The following is a 14,833-nucleotide window of genomic DNA, read 5'->3' as shown; positions in this document are numbered from 1 at the left end:
ATTCACGGCCATCCTCTTCTCGTGGTACTTGTCAACTGTGCTAGAGTAAAATCCAGCATTTATAAATTTGATGAAAATCCTCGTAACTCCGTTAACAGCCACGCCATAAAGCTCTTCATTGGGTATCCCATACACATCACGAATAATCGTAGGGAGTAGCACCTGCATTGTAGAACTGCTTAGGGCACCACGTACCAGTTCCACACAGACAGTATTCACACGTCTGCCATGTCTATCCGCCATGTTGATTGCTCAAAACAGGCAAACTGCACAGAAAATCAACTGAATCGGGAGCATCTGTGCAGCACGTCCACACGGCCCGGAAGCGATGAGGACAATGATTAGTGTATTAACTGTAAAACACTAGGATATGTATATTCAGTTAGAAAAATAGCCACAATGACCCAGTTATGTGTTTTCCCAACAGTTTTGGAAACTGATGTTGTTGTGGTTGGTGCTGGCATCATCGGCAGCTGGACGGCTCTTCACGTGGCCCGTGCTGGCCGCAAGATCATACTCCTGGACCAGGTTAGTGTGGCCATGTACGGTGGTAGTGTGGGGAGATTTATTGGTATGTGACCAGGTTAAATACAGTGTGGCCAGGTTAAATGGTAATGTGGCTAGGTTAAGTGGTAGAATAACAATGGGTATAGCAACAGTAACAGCTGGTATAGCAAGAGTAGCAGTAGGTGTAGCAACAGTGGCAACAGGTGTAGCAACAGTGGCAGCAGGTGTAGCAACAGTGGCAACAGGTGTAGCAACAGTGGCAGCAGGTGTAGCAACAGTGGCAGCAGGTGTAGCAACAGTGGCAACAGGTGTAGCAACAGTGGCAGCAGGTGTAGCAACAGTGGCAGCAGGTGTAGCAACAGTAGCAGCAGGTGTAGCAACTGCAGCAGATGTAGCAACAGTGGCAGCAGGTGTAGCAACAGTAGCAGCAGATGTAGCAACATTGGCAGCAGGTGTAACAACAGTGGCAGCAGGTGTAACAACAGTGGCAGCAGGTGGAGCAACAGTGGCAGCAGGTGGAGCAACAGTAGCAGCAGATGTAACAACAGTGGCAGCAGGTGTAACAACAGTGGCAGCAGGTGGAGCAACAGTAGCAGCAGAAGTTTACCTGGAGTTTATCTGGAGAGAGTTCCGGGGGTCAACGCCCCCGCGGCCCGGTCTGTGACCAGGCCTCCTGGTGGATCAGAGCCTGATCAACCAGGCTGTTACTGCTGGCTGCACGCAAACCAACGTACGAGCCACAGCCCGGCTGGTCAGGAACCGACTTTAGGTGCTTGTCCAGTGCCAGCTTGAAGACTGCCAGGGGTCTGTTGGTAATCCCCCTTATGTATGCTGGGAGGCAGTTGAACAGTCTCGGGCCCCTGAAACTTATTGTATGGTCTCTTAACGTGCTAGCGACACCCCTGCTTTTCATTGGGGGGATGTTGCATCGTCTGCCAAGTCTTTTGCTTTCGTAGTGAGTGATTTTCGTGTGCAAGTTCGGTACAAGTCCCTCTAGGATTTTCCAGGTGTATATAATCATGTATCTCTCCCGCCTGCGTTCCAGGGAATACAGGTTTAGGAACCTCAAGCGCTCCCAGTAATTGAGGTGTTTTATCTCTGTTATGCGTGCTGTGAAGGTTCTCTGTACATTTTTTAGGTCAGCAATTTCACCTGCCTTGAAAGGTGCTGTTAGTGTGCAGCAATATTCCAGCCTAGATAGAACAAGTGACCTGAAGAGTGTCATCATGGGCTTGGCCTCCCTAGTTTTGAAGGTTCTCATTATCCATCCTGTCATTTTTCTAGCAGATGCGATTGATACAATGTTATGGTCCTTGAAGGTGAGATCCTCCGACATGATCACTCCCAGGTCTTTGACGTTGGTGTTTCGCTCTATTTTGTGGCCAGAATTTGTTTTGTACTCTGATGAAGATTTAATTTCCTCGTGTTTACCATATCTGAGTAATTGAAATTTCTCATCGTTGAACTTCATATTGTTTTCTGCAGCCCACTGAAAGATTTGGTTGATGTCCGCCTGGAGCTTTGCAGTGTCTGCAATGGAAGACACTGTCATGCAGATTCGGGTGTCATCTGCAAAGGAAGACACGGTGCTGTGGCTGACATCCTTGTCTATGTCAGATATGAGGATGAGGAACAAGATGGGAGCGAGTACTGTTCCTTGTGGAACAGAGCTTTTCACAGTAGCTGCCTCGGACTTTACTGTGTTGACTACTACTCTCTGTGTTCTGTTAGTGAGGAAATTATAGATCCAACGACCGACTTTTCCTGTTATTCCTTTAGCACGCACTTTGTGCACTATTACGCCATGGTCACACTTGTCGAAGGCTTTTGCAAAGTCTGTATATATTACATCTGCATTTTTTTTGTCTTCTAGTGCATCTAGGACCTTGTCGTAGTGATCCAATAGTTGAGACAGACAGGAGTGACCTGTTCTAAACCCATGTTGCCCTGGGTTGTGTAACTGATGGGATTCTAGATGGGTGGTGATCTTGCTTCTTAGGACCCTTTCAAAGATTTTTATGATATGGGATGTTAGTGCTATCGGTCTGTAGTTCTTTGCTGTTGCTTTACTGCCCCCTTTGTTGAGTGGGGCTATGTCTGTTGTTTTTAGTAACTGTGGGACGACCCTCGTGTCCATGCTCCCTCTCCAGTAGTAGCAGTTGTAACAACAGTGACAGCAGGTGTAGCAACAGTAGCAGTAGATGTAGCAACAGTAGCAGTAGGTGTAGCAACAGTAGCAGGTGTAGCAACAGCAGCAGGTGCAGCAACAGTGGCAGCAGGTGTAGCAACAGTGGAAGCAGGTGCAGCAACAGTGGCAGCAGGTATAGCAACAGTGGCAGCAGGTGTAGCAACAGTGGAATCAGGTGTAGCAACAGTGACAGCTGGTGCAGCAACAGTGGCAGCAGGTGTAGCAACAGCAGTAGGCGTAGGAATAGTGGTAGCAGGTGTAGCAACAGTAGCAGCAGGTGTTGCAACAGTAGCAGCAGGTGTAGTAACAGTGGCAGCTAGTATAGCAACAGTGGCAGCTGGTATAGCAACAGTAGCAGCAGGTGTAGCAACAGTAGCAGGTGTAGCAACAGGAGCAGCAAGTGTAGCAACAGTGGCAACAGGTGTAGGAACAGTGACAGCAGGTATAGTAACAGTGACAGCAGGTGTAGCAACAATAGCAGATGGTGTAGCAACAATAGCAGCAGGTGTTGCAGCAGTAACAGCAGGTGTAGCAACAGTAGCAGCAGGTGTAGCAACAGTAGCAGCAGGTGTAGCAACAGTAGCAGGTTTAACAACAGCAGCATGTGTAGCAACAGTGGCAGCAGGTGTAGGAACAGTGACAACAGGTGTAGTAACAGTGACAGTAGGTGTTTCAACAATAGCAGATGGTGTAGCAACAGTAGCAGCAGGTGTTGCAGCAGTAACAGCAGGTGTAGCAACAGTAGCAGCAGGTGTTGCAACAGCAGCAGCAGGTGTAGCAACAGTGGCAGCTGGTGTAGCAACAGTAGCAGTAGGTGTAGCAACAGTAGCAGGTGTAGGAACAGTGACAGCAGGTGTAGTAACAGTGACAGCAGGTGTAGCAACAATAGCAGATGGTGTAGCAACAGTAGCAGCAGGTGTTGCAGCAGTAACAGCAGGTGTAGCAACAGTAGCAGCAGCTGTAGCAACAGTAGCAGCAGCTGTAGCAACAGTAGCAGGTGTAACAACAGCAGCAGGTGTAGCAACAGTGGCAGCAGGTGTAGGAACAGTGACAACAGGTGTAGTAACAGTGACAGCAGGTGTAGCAACAGTGGCAGCAGGTGTTGCAACAGTGAAAGCTGGTGCAGCAACAGTAGCAGTAGGTGTAGCAACAGTGGCAGCTGGTGTAGCAACAGTAGCAGTAGGTGTAGCAACAGTAGCAGGTGTAGGAACAGTGACAACAGGTGTAGTAACAGTGACAGCAGGTGTAGCAACAATAGCAGATGGTGTAGCAACAGTAGCAGCAGGTGTTGCAACAGTGACAGCAGGTGTAGCAACAGTAGCAGCTGGAGTGACAACAGTAGCAGTAGGTGTAGCAACAGTAGCAGGTGTAGCAACAGTGGCAGCAGGTATAGCAACAGTGGCAGCAGGTGTAGCAACAGTGGCAGCAGGTGCAGCAACAGTGGCAGCAGGTATAGCAACAGTGGCAGCAGGTGTAGCAACAGTGGTATCAGGTGTAGCAACAGTGAAAGCTGGTGCAGCAACAGTGGCAGCAGGTGTAGCAACAGCAGTAGGCGTAGGAACAGTGGCAGCAGGTGTAGCAACAGTAGCAGCAGGTGTTGCAACAGTAGCAGCAGGTGTAGCAACAGTGGCAGCTGGTGTAGCAACAGTATCAGCAGGTGTAGCAACAGTAGCAGGCGTAGCAACAGTGGCAGCAGGTGTAGCAACAGTGGCAGCAGGTGTAGGAACAGTGACAGCAGGTGTAGTAACAGTGACAGCAGGTGTAGCAACAATAGCAGATGGTGTAGCAACAGTAGCAGGTGTAACAACAGCAGCAGGTGTAGCAACAGCAGTAGCAGGTGTAGCAACAGTAGCAGGTGTAGCAACAGCAGCAGGTGTAGCAACAGCAGTAGCAGGTGTAGCAACAGTAGCAGGTGTAACAACAGCAGCAGGTGTAGCAACAGCAGTAGCAGGTGTAGCAACAGCAGCAGGTGTATCAACAGTGGCAGCAGGTGTAGCAACAGTGGTAGCAGGTGTAGCAACAGTGGCAGTAGGTGTAGCAACAGTGGCAGCAGGTGTAGCCACAGTGGCAGTAGGTGTAGCAACAGTGGCAGCAGGTGTAGCAACAGTGGCAGCAGGTGTAGCAACAGTGGCAGCAGGTGTAGCAACAGTGGCAGCAGGTGTAGCAACAGTGGCAGCAGGTGTAGCAACAGTGGCAGCAGGTGTAGCAACAGTGGCAGCAGGTGTAGCAACTGTGGCAGGTGTAGCAACAGTAGCAGGTGTATCAACAGTGGCAGCAGGTGTAGCAACAGTGGCAGCAGGTGTAGCAACAGTGGCAGCAGGTGTAGCAACAGTGGCAGCAGGTGTAGCAACAGTGGCAGCAGGTGTAGCAACAGTGGCAGCAGGTGTAGCAACAGTGGCAGCAGGTGTAGCAACAGTGCCAGTAGGTGTAGCAACAGCAGCAGGTGTAGCAACAGTGGCAGCAGGTGTAGCAACAGTGGCAGCAGGTGTAGCAACAGTGCCAGTAGGTGTAACAACGGTGGTAGACGTAATAAGTTCAGCGCAATACTCACCCCAAACTTCTGTATGTTTGTGTGTGCTCACCTAGTTGTACTCACCTAGTTGAGGTTGCAGGGGTCGAGTCACAGCTCCTGGCCCCACCTCTTCACTGATCGCTATTAGCTCTTCTTTCTCTCTCTGCTCCCTGAGCTTTTTCATACCTCTTCTTAAAGCAATGTATGGATCATGCCTCCACTACATCACTACCCAGACTATTTCACTTCCTGACAACTCTGTGAGTTAAGAAATACTTCCTACCTTTCCTGTGGTTCATCTGTGTCTTCAACTTCCAACTGCGGCCCCGTGTTGCTGTGTCCCATCTTTGAGACATCCTGTCTCTGTCCAACTCGTCGATTCCTCTCAGTATTTTATATGTTGTTATTATATGCCCCCTATCTTTCCTGTTTCCAGTGTCGTCAAGTCGATTTCCCTTAACCTCCCCTCGTAGGATATACCCCTTAGCTTCTGGACTAGTCTTGTTGCAAACCTTTGCACTTTCTCTAGTTTCCTTATATGCTTGGCTAGGTGAGGGTTCCAAACTGACTATGCATGGATCCTGCATGTACCACTGCGCCGTACAGGTAGTTACACCGCCCGCCCACTCTAACCTAGATACCTAGAGGTTACCTGGAGGTTATTCCGGGGATCAACGCCCCCGCGACCCGGTCCATGACCAGGCCTCCCGATGGATCAGGGCCCATCAGTACCACACACCAGAGTGTAACACCATCAGTACCACACACCAGAGTGTAACACCATCAGTACCACACACCAGAGTGTAACACCATCAGTACCACACACCAGAGTGTAACACCATCAGTACCACACACCAGAGTGTAACACCATCAGTACCACACACCAGAGTGTAACACCATCAGTACCACACACCAGAGTGTAACACCATCAGTACCACACACCAGAGTGTAACACCATCAGTACCACACACCAGAGTGTAACACCATCAGTACCACACACCAGAGTGTAACACCATCAGTACCACACACCAGAGTGTAACACCATCAGTACCACACACCAGAGTGTAACACCATCAGTACCACACACCAGAGTGTAACACCATCAGTACCACACACCAGAGTGTAACACCATCAGTACCACACACCAGAGTGTAACACCATCAGTACCACACACCAGAGTGTAACACCATCAGTACCACACACCAGAGTGTAACACCATCAGTACCACACACCAGAGTGTAACACCATCAGTACCACACACCAGAGTGTAACACCATCAGTACCACACACCAGAGTGTAACACCATCAGTACCACACACCAGAGTGTAACACCATCAGTACCACACACCAGAGTGTAACACCATCAGTACCACACACCAGAGTGTAACACCATCAGTACCACACACCAGAGTGTAACACCATCAGTACCACACACCAGAGTGTAACACCATCAGTACCACACACCAGAGTGTAACACCATCAGTACCACACACCAGAGTGTAACACCATCAGTACCACACACCAGAGTGTAACACCATCAGTACCACACACCAGAGTGTAACACCATCAGTACCACACACCAGAGTGTAACACCATCAGTACCACACACCAGAGTGTAACACCATCAGTACCACACACCAGAGTGTAACACCATCAGTACCACACACCAGAGTGTAACACCATCAGTACCACACACCAGAGTGTAACACCATCAGTACCACACACCAGAGTGTAACACCATCAGTACCACACACCAGAGTGTAACACCATCAGTACCACACACCAGAGTGTACACACCAGTGTCAGTACCACACACCAGAGTGTAACACCATCAGTACCACACACCAGAGTGTAACACCATCAGTACCACACACCAGAGTGTAACACCATCAGTACCACACACCAGAGTGTAACACCATCAGTACCACACACCAGAGTGTAACACCATCAGTACCACACACCAGAGTGTAACACCATCAGTACCACACACCAGAGTGTAACACCATCAGTACCACACACCAGAGTGTAACACCATCAGTACCACACACCAGAGTGTAACACCATCAGTACCACACACCAGAGTGTAACACCATCAGTACCACACACCAGAGTGTAACACCATCAGTACCACACACCAGAGTGTAACACCATCAGTACCACACACCAGAGTGTAACACCATCAGTACCACACACCAGAGTGAGTACCACACACCAGAGTGTAACACCATCAGTACCACACACCAGAGTGTAACACCATCAGTACCACACACCAGAGTGTAACACCATCAGTACCACACACCAGAGTGTAACACCATCAGTACCACACACCAGAGTGTAACACCATCAGTACCACACACCAGAGTGTAACACCATCAGTACCACACACCAGAGTGTAACACCATCAGTACCACACACCAGAGTGTAACACCATCAGTACCACACACCAGAGTGTAACACCATCAGTACCACACACCAGAGTGTAACACCATCAGTACCACACACCAGAGTGTAACACCATCAGTACCACACACCAGAGTGTAACACCATCAGTACCACACACCAGAGTGTAACACCATCAGTACCACACACCAGAGTGTAACACCATCAGTACCACACACCAGAGTGTAACACCATCAGTACCACACACCAGAGTGTAACACCATCAGTACCACACACCAGAGTGTAACACCATCAGTACCACACACCAGAGTGTAACACCATCAGTACCACACACCAGAGTGTAACACCATCAGTACCACACACCAGAGTGTAACACCATCAGTACCACACACCAGAGTGTAACACCATCAGTACCACACACCAGAGTGTAACACCATCAGTACCACACACCAGAGTGTAACACCATCAGTACCACACACCAGAGTGTAACACCATCAGTACCACACACCAGAGTGTAACACCATCAGTACCACACACCAGAGTGTAACACCATCAGTACCACACACCAGAGTGTAACACCATCAGTACCACACACCAGAGTGTAACACCATCAGTACCACACACCAGAGTGTAACACCATCAGTACCACACACCAGAGTGTAACACCATCAGTACCACACACCAGAGTGTAACACCATCAGTACCACACACCAGAGTGTAACACCATCAGTACCACACACCAGAGTGTAACACCATCAGTACCACACACCAGAGTGTAACACCATCAGTACCACACACCAGAGTGTAACACCATCAGTACCACACACCAGAGTGTAACACCATCAGTACCACACACCAGAGTGTAACACCATCAGTACCACACACCAGAGTGTAACACCATCAGTACCACACACCAGAGTGTAACACCATCAGTACCACACACCAGAGTGTAACACCATCAGTACCACACACCAGAGTGTAACACCATCAGTACCACACACCAGAGTGTAACACCATCAGTACCACACACCAGAGTGTAACACCATCAGTACCACACACCAGAGTGTAACACCATCAGTACCACACACCAGAGTGTAACACCATCAGTACCACACACCAGAGTGTAACACCATCAGTACCACACACCAGAGTGTAACACCATCAGTACCACACACCAGAGTGTAACACCATCAGTACCACACACCAGAGTGTAACACCATCAGTACCACACACCAGAGTGTAACACCATCAGTACCACACACCAGAGTGTAACACCATCAGTACCACACACCAGAGTGTAACACCATCAGTACCACACACCAGAGTGTAACACCATCAGTACCACACACCAGAGTGTAACACCATCAGTACCACACACCAGAGTGTAACACCATCAGTACCACACACCAGAGTGTAACACCATCAGTACCACACACCAGAGTGTACCACACACCAGAGTGTCAGTACCACACACCAGAGTGTAACACCATCAGTACCACACACCAGAGTGTAACACCATCAGTACCACACACCAGAGTGTAACACCATCAGTACCACACACCAGAGTGTACCACACACCAGAACACCATCAGTACCACACACCAGAGTGTAACACCATCAGTACCACACACCAGAGTGTAACACCATCAGTACCACACACCAGAGTGTAACACCATCAGTACCACACACCAGAGTGTAACACCATCAGTACCACACACCAGAGTGTAACACCATCAGTACCACACACCAGAGTGTAACACCATCAGTACCACACACCAGAGTGTAACACCATCAGTACCACACACCAGAGTGTAACACCATCAGTACCACACACCAGAGTGTAACACCATCAGTACCACACACCAGAGTGTAACACCATCAGTACCACACACCAGAGTGTAACACCATCAGTACCACACACCAGAGTGTAACACCATCAGTACCACACACCAGAGTGTAACACCATCAGTACCACACACCAGAGTGTAACACCATCAGTACCACACACCAGAGTGTAACACCATCAGTACCACACACCAGAGTGTAACACCATCAGTACCACACACCAGAGTGTAACACCATCAGTACCACACACCAGAGTGTAACACCATCAGTACCACACACCAGAGTGTACCACACACCAGAGTGTCAGTACCACACACCAGAGTGTAACACCATCAGTACCACACACCAGAGTGTAACACCATCAGTACCACACACCAGAGTGTAACACCATCAGTACCACACACCAGAGTGTAACACCATCAGTACCACACACCAGAGTGTAACACCATCAGTACCACACACCAGAGTGTAACACCATCAGTACCACACACCAGAGTGTAACACCATCAGTACCACACACCAGAGTGTAACACCATCAGTACCACACACCAGAGTGTAACACCATCAGTACCACACACCAGAGTGTAACACCATCAGTACCACACACCAGAGTGTAACACCATCAGTACCACACACCAGAGTGTAACACCATCAGTACCACACACCAGAGTGTAACACCATCAGTACCACACACCAGAGTGTAACACCATCAGTACCACACACCAGAGTGTAACACCATCAGTACCACACACCAGAGTGTAACACCATCAGTACCACACACCAGAGTGTAACACCATCAGTACCACACACCAGAGTGTAACACCATCAGTACCACACACCAGAGTGTAACACCATCAGTACCACACACCAGAGTGTAACACCATCAGTACCACACACCAGAGTAACACCATCAGTACACACCAGAGTGTCAGTACCACACACCAGAGTGTAACACCATCAGTACCACACACCAGAGTGTAACACCATCAGTACCACACACCAGAGTGTAACACCATCAGTACCACACACCAGAGTGTAACACCATCAGTACCACACACCAGAGTGTAACACCATCAGTACCACACACCAGAGTGTAACACCATCAGTACCACACACCAGAGTGTAACACCATCAGTACCACACACCAGAGTGTAACACCATCAGTACCACACACCAGAGTGTAACACCATCAGTACCACACACCAGAGTGTAACACCATCAGTACCACACACCAGAGTGTAACACCATCAGTACCACACACCAGAGTGTAACACCATCAGTACCACACACCAGAGTGTAACACCATCAGTACCACACACCAGAGTGTAACACCATCAGTACCACACACCAGAGTGTAACACCATCAGTACCACACACCAGAGTGTAACACCATCAGTACCACACACCAGAGTGTAACACCATCAGTACCACACACCAGAGTGTGACACACCAGAGTGTCAGTACCACACACCAGAGTGTAACACCATCAGTACCACACACCAGAGTGTAACACCATCAGTACCACACACCAGAGTGTAACACCATCAGTACCACACACCAGAGTGTAACACCATCAGTACCACACACCAGAGTGTAACACCATCAGTACCACACACCAGAGTGTAACACCATCAGTACCACACACCAGAGTGTAACACCATCAGTACCACACACCAGATTCAAACACCATCAGTACCACACACCAGAGTGTAACACCATCAGTACCACACACCAGAGTGTAACACCATCAGTACCACACACCAGAGTGTAACACCATCAGTACCACACACCAGAGTGTAACACCATCAGTACCACACACCAGAGTGTAACACCATCAGTACCACACACCAGAGTGTAACACCATCAGTACCACACACCAGAGTGTAACACCATCAGTACCACACACCAGAGTGTAACACCATCAGTACCACACACCAGAGTGTAACACCATCAGTACCACACACCAGAGTGTAACACCATCAGTACCACACACCAGAGTGTAACACCATCAGTACCACACACCAGAGTGTAACACCATCAGTACCACACACCAGAGTGTAACACCATCAGTACCACACACCAGAGTGTAACACCATCAGAACACACCAGAGTGTAACACCATCAGTACCACACACCAGAGTGTAACACCATCAGTACCACACACCAGAGTGTAACACCATCAGTACCACACACCAGAGTGTAACACCATCAGTACCACACACCAGAGTGTAACACCATCAGTACCACACACCAGAGTGTAACACCATCAGTACCACACACCAGAGTGTAACACCATCAGTACCACACACCAGAGTGTAACACCATCAGTACCACACACCAGAGTGTAACACCATCAGTACCACACACCAGAGTGTAACACCATCAGTACCACACACCAGAGTGTAACACCATCAGTACCACACACCAGAGTGTAACACCATCAGTACCACACACCAGAGTGTAACACCATCAGTACCACACACCAGAGTGTAACACCATCAGTACCACACACCAGAGTGTAACACCATCAGTACCACACACCAGAGTGTAACACCATCAGTACCACACACCAGAGTGTAACACCATCAGTACCACACACCAGAGTGTAACACCATCAGTACCACACACCAGAGTGTAACACCATCAGTACCACACACCAGAGTGTAACACCATCAGTACCACACACCAGAGTGTAACACCATCAGTACCACACACCAGAGTGTAACACCATCAGTACCACACACCAGAGTGTAACACCATCAGTACCACACACCAGAGTGTAACACCATCAGTACCACACACCAGAGTGTAACACCATCAGTACCACACACCAGAGTGTAACACCATCAGTACCACACACCAGAGTGTAACACCATCAGTACCACACACCAGAGTGTAACACCATCAGTACCACACACCAGAGTGTAACACCATCAGTACCACACACCAGAGTGTAACACCATCAGTACCACACACCAGAGTGTAACACCATCAGTACCACACACCAGAGTGTAACACCATCAGTACCACACACCAGAGTGTAACACCATCAGTACCACACACCAGAGTGTAACACCATCAGTACCACACACCAGAGTGTAACACCATCAGTACCACACACCAGAGTGTAACACCATCAGTACCACACACCAGAGTGTAACACCATCAGTACCACACACCAGAGTGTAACACCATCAGTACCACACACCAGAGTGTAACACCATCAGTACCACACACCAGAGTGTAACACCATCAGTACCACACACCAGAGTGTAACACCATCAGTACCACACACCAGAGTGTAACACCATCAGTACCACACACCAGAGTGTAACACCATCAGTACCACACACCAGAGTGTAACACCATCAGTACCACACACCAGAGTGTAACACCATCAGTACCACACACCAGAGTGTAACACCATCAGTACCACACACCAGAGTGTAACACCATCAGTACCACACACCAGAGTGTAACACCATCAGTACCACACACCAGAGTGTAACACCATCAGTACCACACACCAGAGTGTAACACCATCAGTACCACACACCAGAGTGTAACACCATCAGTACCACACACCAGAGTGTAACACCATCAGTACCACACACCAGAGTGTAACACCATCAGTACCACACACCAGAGTGTAACACCATCAGTACCACACACCAGAGTGTAACACCATCAGTACCACACACCAGAGTGTAACACCATCAGTACCACACACCAGAGTGTAACACCATCAGTACCACACACCAGAGTGTAACACCATCAGTACCACACACCAGAGTGTAACACCATCAGTACCACACACCAGAGTGTAACACCATCAGTACCACACACCAGAGTGTAACACCATCAGTACCACACACCAGAGTGTAACACCATCAGTACCACACACCAGAGTGTAACACCATCAGTACCACACACCAGAGTGTAACACCATCAGTACCACACACCAGAGTGTAACACCATCAGTACCACACACCAGAGTGTAACACCATCAGTACCACACACCAGAGTGTAACACCATCAGTACCACACACCAGAGTGTAACACCATCAGTACCACACACCAGAGTGTAACACCATCAGTACCACACACCAGAGTGTAACACCATCAGTACCACACACCAGAGTGTAACACCATCAGTACCACACACCAGAGTGTAACACCATCAGTACCACACACCAGAGTGTAACACCATCAGTACCACACACCAGAGTGTAACACCATCAGTACCACACACCAGAGTGTAACACCATCAGTACCACACACCAGAGTGTAACACCATCAGTACCACACACCAGAGTGTAACACCATCAGTACCACACACCAGAGTGTAACACCATCAGTACCACACACCAGAGTGTAACACCATCAGTACCACACACCAGAGTGTAACACCATCAGTACCACACACCAGAGTGTAACACCATCAGTACCACACACCAGAGTGTAACACCATCAGTACCACACACCAGAGTGTAACACCATCAGTACCACACACCAGAGTGTAACACCATCAGTCAGTACCACACACCAGAGTGTAACACCATCAGTACCACACACCAGAGTGTAACACCATCAGTACCACACACCAGAGTGTAACACCATCAGTACCACACACCAGAGTGTAACACCATCAGTACCACACACCAGAGTGTAACACCATCAGTACCACACACCAGAGTGTAACACCATCAGTACCACACACCAGAGTGTAACACCATCAGTACCACACACCAGAGTGTAACACCATCAGTACCACACACCAGAGTGTAACACCATCAGTACCACACACCAGAGTGTAACACCATCAGTACCACACACCAGAGTGTAACACCATCAGTACCACACACCAGAGTGTAACACCATCAGTACCACACACCAGAGTGTAACACCATCAGTACCACACACCAGAGTGTAACACCATCAGTACCACACACCAGAGTGTAACACCATCAGTACCACACACCAGAGTGTAACACCATCAGTACCACACACCAGAGTGTAACACCATAACACCATCAGTACCACACACCAGAGTGTAACACCATCAGTACCACACACCAGAGTGTAACACCATCAGTACCACACACCAGAGTGTAACACCATCAGTACCACACACCAGAGTGTAACACCATCAGTACCACACACCAGAGTGTAACACCATCAGTACCACACACCAGAGTGTAACACCATCAGTACCACACACCAGAGTGTAACACCATCAGTACCACACACCAGAGTGTAACACCATCAGTACCACACACCAGAGTGTAACACCATCAGTACCACACACCAGAGTGTAACACCATCAGTACCACACACCAGAGTGTAACACCATCAGTACCACACACCAGAGTGTAACACCA

The 14,833-nt window shown here is 48.9% G+C and overlaps 1 protein-coding gene across 8 annotated transcripts in view; it reads left to right on the top strand.

Annotated features, from left to right (window-relative positions):
* Window positions 1-14,833, top strand: part of LOC128696241 (peroxisomal sarcosine oxidase) — a 184,629-nt gene that overhangs the window by 38,163 nt on the left and 131,633 nt on the right. For all 8 annotated transcript variants that reach the window (XR_011392938.1, XR_011392937.1, XM_070092561.1 and 5 more), the window contains one exon: window positions 428-528. Coding sequence is in view for 6 of the 8 variants with exons in the window: in XM_070092561.1 (XP_069948662.1) it covers window positions 428-528 (101 nt within the window). In the remaining 2 variants the exon portion in view is untranslated. The remainder of the gene's footprint in view (window positions 1-427; window positions 529-14,833) is intronic.

The sequence above is a fragment of the Cherax quadricarinatus genome, chromosome 39 (genome assembly GCF_038502225.1).
Source record: "Cherax quadricarinatus isolate ZL_2023a chromosome 39, ASM3850222v1, whole genome shotgun sequence".
Taxonomy (NCBI): domain Eukaryota; kingdom Metazoa; phylum Arthropoda; class Malacostraca; order Decapoda; family Parastacidae; genus Cherax; species Cherax quadricarinatus.
Note: the sequence above shows the minus strand (reverse complement) of the source record. Positions and strands in the feature narration are given on the sequence as shown.